The 15938-nt window shown below is 60.0% G+C and overlaps 1 protein-coding gene across 3 annotated transcripts in view; it reads right to left on the minus strand.

The window, feature by feature from the left end:
• LOC100084362 (rho GDP-dissociation inhibitor 2) overlaps positions 1–15938 on the minus strand; it is a 31851-nt gene that overhangs the window by 15491 nt on the left and 422 nt on the right. For 2 of the 3 annotated variants that reach the window (XM_029058471.2, XM_029058470.2), the window contains exon 2: positions 1555–1744. In XM_029058471.2, coding sequence (XP_028914304.1) covers positions 1555–1738 — 184 coding nt within the window. In that variant the 5' untranslated portion in view covers positions 1739–1744. Of the gene's footprint in view, positions 1–1554; positions 1745–4767; positions 4862–15938 lie in introns of those variants that run through there. The other variant, XM_029058473.2, reaches the window with a different exon arrangement.

The following is a 15938-nucleotide window of genomic DNA, read 5'->3' on the forward strand; positions in this document are numbered from 1 at the left end:
CAAACACCAAACACACACACACAAAGAGTCGATCAATCGTATTTATTGAGCGCTTACTGTGCGCGGAGCACCGTGCTAAGGGTTTGGGAGAGGACATATAACACCAAACACACACACACACAGAGTCAATCGATCGTATTTATTGAGCGCTTACTGTGTGCGGAGCACCGTGCTAAGGGTTTGGGAGAGGACATATAACACCAAACAACAAACACACACACAGAGTCAATCGATCGTATTTATTGAGCACTTACTGTGTGCGGAGCACCGTGCTAAGGGTTTGGGAGAGGAAATATAACACCAAACACCAAACACACACACACAAAGAGTCGATCAATCGTATTTATTGAGCGCTTACTGTGCGCGGGGCACCGTGCTAAGGCTTTGGGAGAGGAAATATAACACCAAACACCAAACACACACACACACACACACACACACAGAGTCAATCGATCGTATTTATTGAGCGCTTACTGTGCGCGGAGCACCGTGCTAAGGATTTGGGAGAGGAAATATAACACCCAACACCAAACACATACACACACACAGAGGACGTATAACAATAAACAAACACAAACACACACAGAGGCAATCGATCATATTTCTTGAGCGCTTACTGTGTGCGGAGCACCGTGCTAAGGATTTGGGAGAGGAAATATAACACCCAACACCAAACACATACACACACACAGAGTCAATCGATCGCATTTACCGAGCGCTTTACTGTGCGCCCCCGGAATCCTCGGCTCCCACAGGCCGAGAAGGCTCTGCTTCCAGAATCCTCTGCGCTCAGGACCCTCTGCTAAGCACTTGGTAGAGGACAACGTATCAAGAAAAGGCACCCCCCCCACACACACACACACACACCCCCACACACACACAGAGTCAGTCGATCGTATTTACTGAGCGCCTACTGCGAGCCCTCTGCCTCCAAGAAGGCTCTGCTCCCAGACTCCTCGGCTCTCAGGACTCTCTGCTAAGCGCTCGGGAGAGGACACTAGAACAATAAAAGGCACATTTTTTCGAAGACGCACACACAAACACACACACACACACACACACACAATGATACTTATTGAGCGCCTACCGCGAGCCCTCGGCCTCCAAGAAGGCTCTGCTGCTAGAATCCTCGGCTCTCAGGACACTCTGCTAAGCGCTGGGGAGAGGGCAACGCAACAGCGAACGGGCACCTTCACTCATTCCTTCAACGGTATTTACTGAGCGCTTCCCGTGCGCAGAGCCCTGTCCTAAGCGCTTGGGCGGCACAACCGGGCAACAGGGAGAGAGGCCGTCGCCGCCCACAGCGGGCTCCCGTAATGATGTTGGTGTCCGGTAGGCGCTTACTATGCGCCGAGCACCGTTCCGAGCGCCGGGGGAGATCCGGGGTCATCGGGTTGACCCAGGTGGGGCTCCCGGCCCATTTCAGAGATGAGGCGACCGAGGCCCAGAGAAGCGACGTGACTCGCCCGCGGTCCCACGGCCGCCGAGTGGGGATTCGAACCCATGACGTCGGGCCTCCCAAGCCCCTGAGCCACGCGGCTTCCCCCGACCCACCTGCCACGACGGGTCCATCCCCCAGCAGGGTCTTCTTGTACTTGGCGAGGCTTTCGTCGTCCTTGTCCATCTCCTGCAGCTCTTTCAGGGACTTCTGAGGGGGCGGCTTGTAGTTGAGCTTGCCGTCCAGCTGGTCCTCCTCCTCCTCCTCCTCCAGGCGGGGCTCCGGGCTTTTCTCCGTCATGGTCACCTGGCCGGGGGGGGGGGGAGAGGACGAGGACGGGCTGGGGCCGGGAGGGGCGGCCCCGAGGCCCAGGCCGCGTCCGACCGTCCGGGGGGCGTCCACGGAGCCGTTATTGGGTGCGGAGCACTGTACCGAGCGCCCCGGAAGCAGATCCCGCTGGGTCCCCTGTGCCTCTCCCGGCTCCGCTTCTCCACCAGTTAAGGAGACGCGGCGTGGCCTAGTGGGTGATGATAATCACGTTGGTATCTGTGAAGCGCTTACTATGGGCCGGGCACTGTTCTGAGCGCTGGGCGAGATACAGGGTCATCGGGTCGTCCCACTTGGGGTTCCCAGTCTTCATCCCCATTTTCCAGATGAGGGAACCGAGGCCCAGAGAAGTGAAGTGACTTGCCCAAGGTCACCCAGCTGACAGGTGGCGGAGTCGGGATTAATAATAATCATGTTGGTATCTGTGAAGCGCTTACTATGTGCAGAGCGCCGTTCTAAGCGCTGGGGGAGATGCAGGGTCATCGGGTCGTGCCACCTGAGGCTCCCGGTCTGCATCCCCATTTTCCAGACGAGGAAACCGAGGCCCAGAGAAGTGAAGTGACTTGCCCGCAGTCACACAGCTGACAAGGGGCGGAGCCGGGATTCGAACCCGTGACGGGTAGAGCCCGGGCCTGGGAGTCAGAGGTCGCGGGTTCTCATCCCGGTTCCGCCCCTTGTCAGCTGTGTGACTGCGGGCAAATCACTTCACTTCTCTGGGCCTCGGTTCCCTCGTCTGGAAAATGGGGATGAAGACGGTGAGCCCCACGGGGGACGACCTGGTAAACCTGTATCTCCCCCAGCGCTTAGAACAGTGCTCGGCCCATAGTAAGCGCTTAACAGATACCAACATTATTATTGTTATTATTATTATCAGGTTGTCCCACGTGGGGCTCACAGTCTTCATCCCCCTTTTCCAGATGAGGAAACTGAGGCCCAGAGAATAGTAATAATCGTATTGGTTAAGCACTTACTTACTACATGCCAAGCACTGTTCTAAGCGCCGACAGCGAAGCGACTTGCCCACGGTCACCCAGCAGACAGGCGGCGGAGGCGGGATTAGAACCCACGTCCTCTGACCCCCCCCCCCCCAAGCCCGGGCTCTTTCCACTGAGCCGCGCTGCTTCTCTATAAGTTGGGGACAAATAAGCTGGGGAGCGGAGAGGTTAGTCAGGGAAGGCCTTTTGGAGGAGATGTGATTTTTAAGAAGGTTTTTTGAAGAGGAGGACGGACTTCCCCCAAGGAGGAAGGACGTGGGTGAGAGGAAGATGGTGACGGGGACAAGATGGAGTCGCTTCACTTCTCTGGGCCTCAGTTCCCTCGTCTGTAAAATGGGGATGAAGACTGGGAGCCCCACGGGGGACAAGCGGTCTTGGGAGTCTTGGGATGGGGAGATAGACGTTAATAGAGATAAATAAAATAGATGTGGACGTCAGTGGTGGCGGGATGAAGAAAGGGAGCGGGTCGGGGAGATGCAGGAGGGAGGGAGAGAAGAGGAAAAGGGGGGGCAGTCAGGGAAGGCCTCTGGGAGGAGGTGGGTCTTTAGGAAGGATTGAAGGGGGGAAGAGGAAGGGTCTGTGGGATTTGAGGCGGGAGGGCCTTCCGGGCCGGGGGCCGGGGGGCGAGACGGGCGAGACGGAGGCCCGGGGAGGAGGTCGGCGGGAGAGGAGCGGGGCGTGCGGGCCGCCGGGGAGGAGGACGGAAGAGACGGGAGGGAGGACGGGGCCGGGGGACGGGGGGCTTTAAAGCTAATTGTTTGATGAGGAGACGGATGGGCAACCACTGGAGCTTTTTGAGGAGGGGGGTGACACGTCCCGAACGTCTCTGTAGAAAAAGAATCCGGGCAGCGACTGAAAGGACCGGAGCGGGGACAGACAGGAAGTTGGGAGGTCAGCGAGGAGGCTGAGGCAGGAATGTAGGCGGGAAAGGATGGGCCATTGTTAACGTGGGACGCTTGTGTGAGGAGCACCGTACCGGGTGAGGGAACCGAGGCCCAGAGAAGCGAGGGGACGTGCCCGAAGTCACGCAGCAGACATGGGGCGGAGGTGGGATTAGAACCCAGCTCCTCCTGACTCCCGGGCCCGGGGTCGGGCCGCTGGGCCACGTTGCTCCTCCACGGGGCCCGGGGCCAAGGGCGCAGATGAGGGGAAGGGGAGAGGGAGACGGGGAAAAGAGGTTTTGATGATGGTGATGAGGATGACGATGGTATCTGTTAAGCGCTCAACTGTGTGCGAGGCGCCGTACTAAGCGCTGGGGTGGATACAAGTTTTAACCGGGGAAGGCCTCCTGCAGGAGATGTGACCCTAAAAAGGCTTCTTTAACCTTCTAATTTAGGCTGCTATGGTTGATGCTGTTCCTAAGGCTATTATTGTCTTCATTTTTAATAATAATAATAATAATAACGTTGGTATCTGTTAAGCGCTTACTATGTGCCGAGCACCGCTCTAAGCGCTGGGGGAGATACGGGGTCATCGGGTTGTCCCACGGGAGGCTCACAGCCTTCTTTGATTATTTCTGTGATCGTCTTTATCGGCGCCGTCATCATTTTATTATTACCCTTCCTATTACGCTGCAGGACTACGCTCTCTCTCTCCCTCTCAGATCAGCCCGGGACTCGCTAAAAGCTAATCTCATCACACCCCGTCCCCTTCTCAACCGGAGTTCGCGGTCTGAGGAAGGAAGCGGGGTGCTTATCCCCATTCTACCGATGGGGAAACTGAGGCCTCGAGCCGTTGAGGGATCTGCCCGAGGTCACCCAGCAGGCCGGGGCAGAACCCAGGCCCCCCGAAACCCCGGCCGGTGCTCCGGGGTTACGGTGAGCCCGTCACTGGGCAGGGATCGTCTCTCTCTGGGTGCCGAATTCTCCGTTCCAGGCCCTTAGTCCAGTGCCCTGCACATAGTAGGCGCTCGATAAATACGACTGAACGAATTAAAAACCCTTTCTCGATCCCACGGCTCCGCCCGGTTATCGACCCCGCTCCCTCCTGTCATCCCTGGCCAAAAACCTTGGATGAGTTGCTTGCTTTCTCTCCGCGTCCAGCTCCCGTCCTCCAAATCCCTCGCCGGCCCCCTCGGATCGGACGTCCGCCCCCTCTGCTCCTAGGAAACTTGCCGTCTCAAAGGTCACCGATGATCCCCTTCTCGCCACTGGAGAGCCATTCGCTCTCCCCCGGCTTCTTCCCCACTGCTTTCCGACACGATTCTATTTATTTCTATTGTTTTTGTCCGTCCGTCTCCCCCGATTAGACCGCGAGCCCGTCGATGGGATGGTCTCTATCTGGGCCGAATTCCAAGCGCTTCGTCCAGTGCTCTGCGCCTAGGAAGCGCTCAATAAATACTATCGAAAGAACGAAAGCCCACGTCTCCCCTGTGCTAACGAAAGCCTCCCTCGACCTCCTCGGTTCCCTCCGGTTATCGCCCCGTCTCCCTCCTCCCATTCCTCTCCAGGGTCCTCCAGGGAGTCATCTATATCAGCTGCCTCAAATTCCTCTTCTACAATCCTCTCCGGGCCCCCTCCGATCTGGCTTCCGTCCCTCCACAGAAACGCCCCTCTCGAAGGTCGCCGACGGCCTCCTCCTTGCCCAATCCGACGGCCTCTCCTCCGTCCTCCTCCTCCTCCACCTCTTCGCCTGCCTCGGACCCCGCGGCCCACCCTCTTCTCCCGGAAACCTTCGCCATCCTCGACTCGGCCGCCCCCGTCCCCTCCCGGTCGTCCCCCTCCGTCCGCGGCCGCTCCTCTTGCGTCTCCTCCTCCGCCTCCCGCCCCGTCGCCGCGGGGGTCCCTCGGGGCCCGGCCCCGGGTCCCCTTCCCTTGTCCATCTCCGTCCGCTCCCACGGCTTCCATTCCCGCCTCCACAAGGACGATTCCCAAATCTCCCTCTCCGGCCCCCGGCTCTCTCCCTCTCCGCCGTCTCACTTTTCCTCCTACCTTGGGGACATCTCCGCTCGGCCGTCCCGCCGTCACCTCCAACTTAACACGTCCCAAACCGAGCTCCTCGTCTTCCCCACCCGAACCCCGTCCTCCCCCCGACTCTCCCATCCCTGGAGACGGCACCACCGTCCTCCCTGTCTCACCAGCCCACAACCTTAGCGTTAACAATAATAATAATAATAATGATGACAATTGGTAAGCGCTTACTCTGTGCCGAGCACTGTTCTAAGCGCTGGGGTAGATACAAGGTCATCGGGTTGTCCCACTTGGGGCTCCCAGTCTCCATCCCCATTGTGCAGATGAGGGAACCGAGGCCCAGAGAAGTGAAGTGACTTGCCCAAAGTCACCCAGCTGACGCGTGGCGGAGGCGGGATTAGAACCCATGACCTCTGACGCCCAAGCCCGGCCTCTTTCCGCTGAGCCGCGCTGCTTCAATACAGTCCCTGACACATAGTAAACACTTTAAAAATACCCTCATTATTATTATCATTCTCTGCCCCCAGGCATGATTCAGTAAAGACATTAGTAGAGTAGTTGATTGATGGATTGGCTGATGGGAAGTGTGGTCTCATTATGATGATAATAATAATAATAATAATGATAATAATGATACTGATGGTATTTGTTAAGCACTTACTATGTGCAGAGCACTGTGCTAAGTGCTGGGGGAGATACAGGGTCATCAGATGGTCCCACGTGGGGCTCACATTTTTTAATCCCCATTTTTGCAGACGAGGCCCAGAGAAGTGAAGTGACTTGCCCAAGGTCACCCAGCGGGCAAGTGGCGGAGGCGGAATTAGAACCCACGACCTCTGACTCCCAAGCCCGGGCTCTTGCCACTGAGCCCCGCTGCTTCTCTGATGATGACGGTATTGCTTAAGCCCTTACTAAGTGCCGGGCACCGTACTAAGCGCTGGGGTGGATCCAAGCAAATGGGGTCGGACCCGGTCCCCGTCCCCCGTTTTCCAGAGGAGGGAACTGAAGCCCGGAGAAATTAATATTATTATTATTGTTGTTATGGTATTTGTGAAACCCTTACTGTGTGCTAGGCACTGTACTAAGCACCGGGGTGGCAGAGAAGCAGCGTGGCTCAGGTGGCAAGAGCCCGGGCTTGGGAGTCAGAGGTCGTGGGTTCTAATCCCGGCTCCGCCGCTTGTCAGTTGGGTGACTTTGGGCGAGTCGCTTCACTTCTCTGGGCCTCAGTGACCTCATCTGGAAAACGGGGATGAAGACCGGGAGCCCCACGGGGGACCACCTGATGACCTCGTATCCTCCCCAGCGCTTAGAACAGTGCTTGGCACATAGTGAGCGCTTAACAAATACCAGAATTATCATCATCATCCAAGAAAATCGGGTCGGACCCAGGCCCCGTCCCCCGTGGGGCTCCCGGTCTCCATCCCCGTTTTCGCGATGAGGTCACTGAGACCCAGAGAGGTGAAGTGACTTGCCCAAGGTCCCGCAGCAGACAAGGGGTGGAGCCGGGATTAGAACCCACGACCTTCTGACGCCCCGGCCCGGGCTCTAACCACCTCACCACACCGCTTCCCCGTGTGCGGGTTTGCGTCCCGGAAGGCCATCCGTGTGCATGAGGGAGCACGCATGTGTGTTCACGTGCAAACAGGCCTCCATGCACGAGTGAGCAGCGCGGCTCAGTGGGAAGAGCCCGGGCTTGGGAGTCAGAGGTCGTGGGTTCGAATCCCGCCTCCGCTACTTGTCAGCTGTGCGACTTGGGGCAAGTCACTTCACTTCTCGGGGCCTCAGGTCCCTCATCTGGAAAATGGGGAGGAAGACTGGGAGCCCCACGTGGGACAACCCCATGACCTTGTATCCCCCCCCCCAGCGCTTAGAACAGTGCTCTGCACATAGTAAGCGCTTAACAAATGCCATCCTCATAATTATTATTATTATTCTCTTCACGTATGTGAGCAAACATCTGCTGGCGCGTGCGTGTTTTCGTTTCCCTTAGAAACAGAGTGATTTTTTGGAGGCCGGCGAGGGGGGCTCAGAGACCCCGGCAGAGTGGGGGTCGTCGTGGCTCAGTGGTAAGAGCTTGAGAGTCCGAGGTCGTGGGTTCTAATCCCACCTCCGCTACTTGTCAGCTGGGGGACTTCAGACGAGTCCCTTCACTTCTCTGGGCCTCAGTGACCTCGTCTGGGAAAGGGGGGTGAAGACCGGGAGCCCCACGGGGGACGACCCGATCACCTCGTATCCCCCCCCCATCCCCCGGCGCTGAGAAGACTGCTCGGCACATAGTGAGCGCTTCAGAAATACGGTCGTCATCATCATTATCCTTCTCGTTGTCCCCGCGAGCTGCCCGGTCCGAGCTGGGACACCAACATTCCCTCGGGAGCCCGTTCCCGGCCGCGGGCTCCGCGGGTCCGGCCCGGCCCGCCTTTCCCAGTGACCCGGCGACCTTTCCCAGTGACCCCCGTGACTCAGTGCCCCCGGCCCAGCTGGCTCGGCGACCTTTCCCAGACGTCCGTTTCCCAGAAGCTCCGGCGACCGTTCCCAGTGACCCCAGTAGCCCCATTATCCTGCCCCAGCTGGCTCGGCGACCCTTCCCATCGCCCGGGGGGGGGCCAGGACGGGGGGCTCGGGGGCCTCTGGGCCTGGGGTGCGCTGGTGGTGGTGTGGTATTTGCTAAGCCAGGTAGGAGAAGCGGCGTGGCTCAGTGGAAAGAGCCCGGGCTTGGGAGTCGGAGGTCGTGGGTTCTAATCCCGCCTCCGCCACTTGTCATTCATTCATTCAATCATATTTATTGAGCACTTACTAGGTGCAGAGCACTGGACTAAGCGCTTGGAATGGACAATTCGGCAACAGATAGAGACCGTCCCTGCCCGACGACGGGCTCATAGCTGTGTGACTGTGGGCGAGTCGCTTCACTTCTCTGGGCCTCAGTTCCCTCATCTGGAAAATGGGGATGAAGACTGAGCCCCGCGTGGGACGACCTGCTGGCCTAGTATCTCCCCCAGCGCTTAGAACGGTGCTCGGCACATAGTAAGCGCTCAACAGATACCGACATTATTATTACTAACTGCTGGGTGGGAATCCACGCAGCGTGGCTCAGTGGAAAGAGCCCGGGCTTGGGAGTCCGAGGTCGTGGGTTCGAATCCCGGCTCTGCCACTTGTCAAGCTGGGTGACTGTGGGCGAGTCACTTCACTTCTCTGGGCCTCAGTTCCCTCATCTGGAAAATGGGGATGAAGACTGGGAGCCTCACGTGGGACAACCCCCCAGCGCGTAGAACAGTGCTCTACACATAGTAAGCGCTTAACAAATACCATAATTATTATTGTAATAAGAATAATAGTATTTATGGTATTTCATTCATTCATTCTTTCAATGGTATTTATTGAGTGCTTCCTATGTGCAGAGCACTGTATTAAGCGCTTGGAATGGACAATTGAGCTCCGTGCAATGTGCGGACTTGGCGTATTTGTTAAGCGCTCGTTATGGGCCAGGCACCGGGCTAAATGCTGGGTGGGAAGCTAAAGAAATAATTATAATGATAATAATTATGGTATTTGTTAGGTGCTTATTATTTATTTGCCAGGCACTGTACTAAGCACTGGGGTGGATACAAGCGAATCAAGTCGGACAAAGTCCCGGTCCCAAGCGGGGCTCATCGTCTCCAACCCCATTCTACAGATGAAGGAACTGAGGCCCAGAGAAGCGAAGTGACCTGCCCCAGGTCACACAGCCAACAAGTGGCGGAGCCGGGATTAATAATCATAAAGTTGGTATTTGTTAAGTGCTGATTATGTGCAGAGCAACGTTCTAAGCAATGGGGGAGACACAGGGTCACCAGGTGGTCCCACGGGGGGCTCACAGTCTTAATCCCCATTTTGCAGATGAGGTCACTGAGGCCCAGAGAAGTGAAGTGACTCGCCCCCAGTCACACAGCCGACAAGTGGCGGAGCCGGGATTAGAACCCACAACCCTCTGACTCCCAGGCCCGGACTCTCCCCACGAGGCCGCGCCGCTCCGGGCTCAATATTCATTCAATAGTATTTATTGAGCGCCTACTAGGCGCAGGGCACTGGACTAAGCGCTCGGAAGCGCTGAGAAGCAGCGTGGCGCAGTGGAAAGAGCACGGGCTTTGGAGGCAGGGCTCATGAGTTCGAATCCCAGCTCTGCCCCTTGTCAGCCGGGTGACTGTGGGCGAGTCACTTCACTTCTCGGTGCCTCAGTTCCCTCATCTGGAAAATGGGGATGAAGACCGGGAGCCCCACGTGGGACGACCTGATTCCCCCGTGTCTACCCCAGCGCTTAGAACGGTGCTCGGCACATAGTAAGCGCTTCACAAATACCAACATTATTATTATTATTATTATTATTATTACAAATGGGTAACAGACAGAGACAGTCCCTGCCCTTTGCCGGCTTACAATAGGTGCCCTCTGTGGGCTGGGCGTGCGCTCGGTAAGCGCTCATCGTTTGGAGGCTGCCCGGGGTGCGCCCCGCGTTCGGCGTGGGCCCGGTGTCGTGTGGGCCTGCAGCGGGGATTCGTTCGGTAGTATTTCTTGAGCGCTTACTATGTGCGGGGCACCGTACTAAGCGCTCGGAAGCGGGTATCTGGGAGCGCCGGGGGTCCGGAAGAGCGAGCGGGGGCGGTGGGAGGCGCCGTGGCGGGGGAAGGAGGAGGTTTGGAGGCTGCGGGCAGAACTCGAAGCAGAGGAAGACGCTCTCGCCATCCCCGCCCCGGCTCACGTGGCCCTCGCCGCTTCCCCACGCGCCATCTCGCCTCCCCCTCCTACTGCTCTCCCTCTGTGGCCCGACTGCCCATTCCAAGCGCTTAGTACAGCGCTCTGCACACGGTAGGCGCTCAGTCAATACCCTCGAATGACCAATCAGGACGACGATCAAGGATTCAATCCTACTGACTGAGCGCTCGCTGTGGGCAGAGCAGAATGATGGGGAGCAGCCTGGGTGGAAAGAGGCCGGGCTTGGGAGTCAGAGGTCGTGGGTTCTAATCCTGGCTCCGCCACTTAATAATAATAATAATAATGTTGGTATCTGTTAAGCGCTTACTATGTGCAGGGCGCTGTGCTAAGCGGCGCGAACGTGCTGGGTTGCGGTAGGAAAAGTCGTCTACGCCCGCTGCATCCTCTTTCTCTCCTTAACCCTCTCCAATCTGCCTCCCACCCCCTTCGCTCCACGGAAAACAGCCCTCGCTGCTGAAACTGCCCTCTCGAAGGTCTCCACTGCTATCTTTCTTGCCAAATCCAGCGGTGTCTACTACATCCTAATCTTCCTCAACCTCTCATCTGCCTTCAATCTGGAAAATGGGGATGAAGACCGGGAGCCCCACGGGGGACCACCTGATGACCCCGGATCTCCCCCGGCGCTTAGAACGGTGCTCGGCACCTAGTAAGCGCTTAACGGATACCAACCTTATTATTAACGTTATTATTACAGGGTCATCGGGTCGTCCCCCGTGGGGCTCGCAGTCTTCATCCCCATTTGACAGATGAGGGAACCGAGGCCCAGAGAAGTGAAGCGACTTGCCCACGGTCACCCTGCTGCCAAGTGGCGGAGCGGGGATTCGAACCCACGAGCGACTCCCAAGCCCGGCCTCTTGCCCCTGAGCCACCCTGCCGCTTGGCAGCAGGGTGACCTGGGGCAAGTCGCTTCCCTCCTCGGTGCCTCGGTTGCCCCATCTGTAAAATGGGGATGAAGATTGGGAGCCCCACGTGGGACAACCTGATCACCTTCTATCACCCCAGCGCTTACAACAGTGCTTGACACATAGTAAGCGCTTAACAAATACCATCATTATTATTACTATTATTAATGGTACTCAGGGAGCACCTACTCTACCCAGAACGCTGTACTGAGCATCTGGGAGAGGACAACAGCTTTAGCAGACACAATCCCTGCCCTTAATAATAATAATAATAATAATAACAATAATGACGGTGGTATTTGTTAAGTGCTTACTCTGTGCCAGACACTGTACTAAGCACTGGGGCGGACACGAGCTATTCAGGTTGTCCCTGTCCCGCCTGGGGCTCATGATCTCCATCCCCATTTTCAGATGAGGGAACTGAGGCCCAGAGAAGTGAAGCGACTCGCCCGAGGTCCCACAGCAGACAAGCGGCGGAGCCGAGATTAGAACCCACGACCTTCTGACTCCCAGGCCCGGGCTCTACCCACCAAGCCGTGCTGCTACTCTAACGACGGTTCTTGTTACGCGCTTACTGTGTGCCGAGCACTGTTGGGGAGGGAGAGAGCAGGGTGAACCCGACTGTCCTGGGGCAACATTGGCCCGCCCTCTGCCCCTCCCCGGACGGCCCCTTCCCCAGGGCCTCAGTTTCCCCGCCTCCCGCTAAGGCCGGGCCCCGGGCGGCTCCGGCCTCCGGGACGTCCTCTTCCCACCGGTCCCGGATTCGGGCCCAGTCGCCAGGGCACGGGAAGGCCGGGGAGGGGGTAGGAACGGGGGCTGAGGCTGGGGTGGAGGCTGGGCGGAGGCCAAAGTGGAGGCAGAGGCCGGGGAGGAGGCCGGGTAGGAAGATGGGGTGGAGGCTGAGGCTGGGCATGGGGCTGGGGCAGAGTCAGGGGCCGGGGCAGGTTCAGAAGCTAGGACAGAGGCTGGGGTGGAGGCCGGGCAGAGGCTCAGGCGGAGGCGGAGGCCGGGGAGAGAGGGAGAGGTCAGAGTGGAGGCTGGGGGAGGGGGAGAGGCCGGGGCGGAGCCTGGACAGGAGGCCGGGGTGGAGGCCGGACAGAGGCTCGAGCAGAGGCAGAGGCTTGGGAGAGAGGCAGTGGCTAGATCGGAGGCTGGGGCAGAGGCTGGGGCAGAGGCTGGAGAGGCGGATGGGAAGGAGGCTGGGGCGGAGGCTGGGGAGAGGTGCAGCGGCTAGAGCAGAGGCTGGGGCGGAGGCCGAGGAGGCAGGCAGTCAGGGCCGGAGTCAGGGGCCAGCAGAGGCCAAGCGGGGCCTAGCAGGGGCAGGTTTGGCAGCAAGGCTACCCGCAGGCCGGTCCTTCTACCCCCGCCCGGCCCCCCCGCTCTCCTTCTCGCCCCCGGCCCCTCTCTCCGGGGAAGGAGGGCCAGGAGGACGCCCAAGGACGTCCGGGGGAGGCAGGGAGGCCCAATCTCCACCGCACCGTACCGTCCAACACAAGACCCCGACGCCCGGCACTGACCACGGCCATCTCCCGAGCGCCTGGTACAGTCCTTTGCACGCAGTAAGCGCTCAGTAAATACGACCGAATCGAGTTGGAAACTGAGAGACCGCCCCCGGGGCCCTCGACCGCCGGGTGACCTCGGCCGAGTCACCTCCCCTCTTCGGGCCTCGGCCTCCTCCTCCGCACCATGGGGAGGATGAATGAAAATAATAACTGTAATAATGATGGCATTTGCTAAGCGCCTCCCCGCTCTCCCTCCCTCTCAGACGGCTGGCGGAAGAAGGGCGGGAGCAATCCCAGCTCCCAGCGCAGCGTCTGGACACAGCAGCTACCTAATAAGCACCGGTACGATGAGAAGCGGCGTGGCCTAGTGGCAAGAACCCGGACTTGGGAGTCCGAGGACGTGGGTTCTAATCCCGCTCCGCCACGTGTCTGCTGGGTGACCTCGGGCGGGCCGCTCCGCTTCTCTGTGCCTCGGTTCCCTCATCCGTACAACGGGGATGAAGACCGTGAGCCCCAGATGGGACAACCCGATGACCTCGTATCCACCCCAGCGCTTAGAGCAGCGCCCGGCACACAGTAAGCGCTTAACAAATATTATGATTATTCTTATGACGGAATCAAAGTGGAACTTGAGAGAGCCCCCATCTGCTGGGTGACCTCGGGTAAGTCACCTCCCCTGCCCAGGCTCCCGGCTCTGCCCCTTGGCAGCTGCGTGACTCTGGGCGAGTCCCTTCACTTCTCTGGGCCTCCGTGACCCCATCTGGAAAATGGGGATGAACCGTGAGCCTCACGTGGGACCACCCGATGACCCCGGATCTCCCCCGGCGCTTAGAACAGTGCCCGGCACGTAGGAGGCGCTTCACAAATACCAACATTAGGCCTCAGTTTCCTCCCCCGCACGATAGGGATCAGATCTTCTAGACCGTGAGCCCGTCGCTGGGCGGGGACGGTCTCTCTCTGTTGCCCAACTGTCCGTTCCAAGCGCTCAGTCCGGTGCTCTGCGCGCCGTAAGCGCTCAATAAACACCCCCGAATGCACGAATCCCCCCCCTCCCTCCAAGACGGCCGGCAGGACGAGGCCCGGGCCCGGGCGTCGGGAGATCACGGGTTCTGATCCTACCCCTGGTCTGCCGTGCGACCTTGGGCAAGTCACTTCACCTCTCTGGACCTCCGTTCCCTCATCCGGAAAAGGGGGACGAAGACCGGGGGCCCCAGGTGGGACGGGGACCGCGTCCGACCCTTTGACCTTCTCCCCCGGCGCTTAGAACGGTGCCCGGCTCGTAGCGAGCGCTTAACAGATACCATCGTCATTATCGGCATCATCGGCATCATCATCGTTATCGGCACACGGTGGGCACCGGACGACTCCGGTCACCCCCCCCCGGGGAGGGTGAGAGGGAGGGGTCCTTCTTGGGCCCAGCTGGCGGGAGAGGGAGCGGCTAGGAATCCGGCCGAGGGGTCGGCGGGGTCGCTTCTCGGTCGGAGCCGGGGGTGCCGGGGCGGGGGGGTCTCCCCCGAAGGAGGGGACCCCTCACCTGGGCAGCCCCTCACCTGTTGGGCCGGGGGTCCCGGGGTCCCGGGGGGCGGGGGCCGGAGGGACCGACTCCTCCGGTGCAAAAACAGGAAGCCGCAGGCCTCCCCGCCCCGCTCCTCGCCCCACTTGGCCCTGCCACCCGAGGCGGCTCAGACCCTGCCGGTCCCCCCTCCTGGCATTCGGAGTCCCTCCCCGGCCCCCTCCCCCAATTCTCCCGGGCCCCCTCTTCTCCAGAACCTGGCTCGACCCCTTCCCCGAGGCCCCTCCTCAACCCTTGCCCGCCCCTCTCCCCACCTTCTCCTCTTCTCCCCTCTCCCCCATCACTTCCTCACCCCCTTCCCCGAGGCCCCCCGCCCATCCCTGTCCCCGGCCCCCTCCCCAACTTCTCCCGGGCCCCCCTCTTCTCCAGAACCTGGCTCACCCCCTTCCCCGAGGCCCCTCCTCAACCCTTGCCCGCCCCTCTCCCCACCTTCTCCTCTTCTCCCCTCTCCCCCATCACTTCCTCACCCCCTTCCCCGAGGCCCCCCGCCCATCCCTGTCCCCGGCCCCCTCCCCAACTTCTCCCGGGCCCCCCTCTTCTCCAGAACCTGGCTCACCCCCTTCCCCGAGGCCCCTCCAACAGACCCTGCGCATCCCCCTCCCCACCTTCTCCTCTTCCCCCCTCTCCCCCATCACTTCCTCAACCCCTTCCCCGAAGCCCCCCGCCCATCCCCTCTCCTCGGCCCCCACCCCACTTTCTCCTCTTCTCCCCTTTCCCCCAGCACTTCCTCAACCCCTTCCCCACGGTCCTCTCCTCGACCCCCGCCCATCCGTCTCTCTCGCCCCCTCCCCCAATTCTCCCGGGCCCCCTCTTCTCCAGAACCTGGCTCGACCCCTTCCCCGAGGCCCCTCCTCAACCCTTGCCCGCCCCTCTCCCCAACTTCTCCTCTTCTCCCCTCTCCCCCATCACTTCCTCACCCCCTTCCCCGAGGCCCCCCGCCCATCCCTGTCCCCGGCCCCCCTCCCCAACTTCTCCCGGGCCCCCTCTTCTCCAGAACCTGGCTCACCCCCTTCCCCGAGGCCCCTCCAACAGACCCTGCGCATCCCCCTCCCCACCTTCTCCTCTTCCCCCTCTCCCCCATCACTTCCTCAACCCCTTCCCCGAAGCCCCCCGCCCATCCCCTCTCCTCGGCCCCCACCCCACTTTCTCCTCTTCTCCCCTTTCCCCCAGCACTTCCTCAACCCCTTCCCCACGGTCCTCTCCTCGACCCCCGCCCATCCGTCTCTCTCGCCCCCTCCCCCAATTCTCCCGGGCCCCCTCTTCTCCAGAACCTGGCTCGACCCCTTCCCCGAGGCCCCTCCTCAACCCTTGCCCGCCCCTCTCCCCAACTTCTCCTCTTCTCCCCTCTCCCCCATCACTTCCTCACCCCCTTCCCCGAGGCCCCCCGCCCATCCCTGTCCCCGGCCCCCTCCCCAACTTCTCCCGGGCCCCCCTCTTCTCCAGAACCTGGCTCACCCCCTTCCCCGAGGCCCCTCCAACAGACCCTGCGCATCCCCCTCCCCAACTTCTCCTCTTCCCCCCTCTCCCCCATCACTTCCTCATCCCC

This window comes from Ornithorhynchus anatinus, chromosome 2 (assembly GCF_004115215.2).
Source record: "Ornithorhynchus anatinus isolate Pmale09 chromosome 2, mOrnAna1.pri.v4, whole genome shotgun sequence".
Lineage (NCBI taxonomy): Eukaryota > Metazoa > Chordata > Mammalia > Monotremata > Ornithorhynchidae > Ornithorhynchus > Ornithorhynchus anatinus.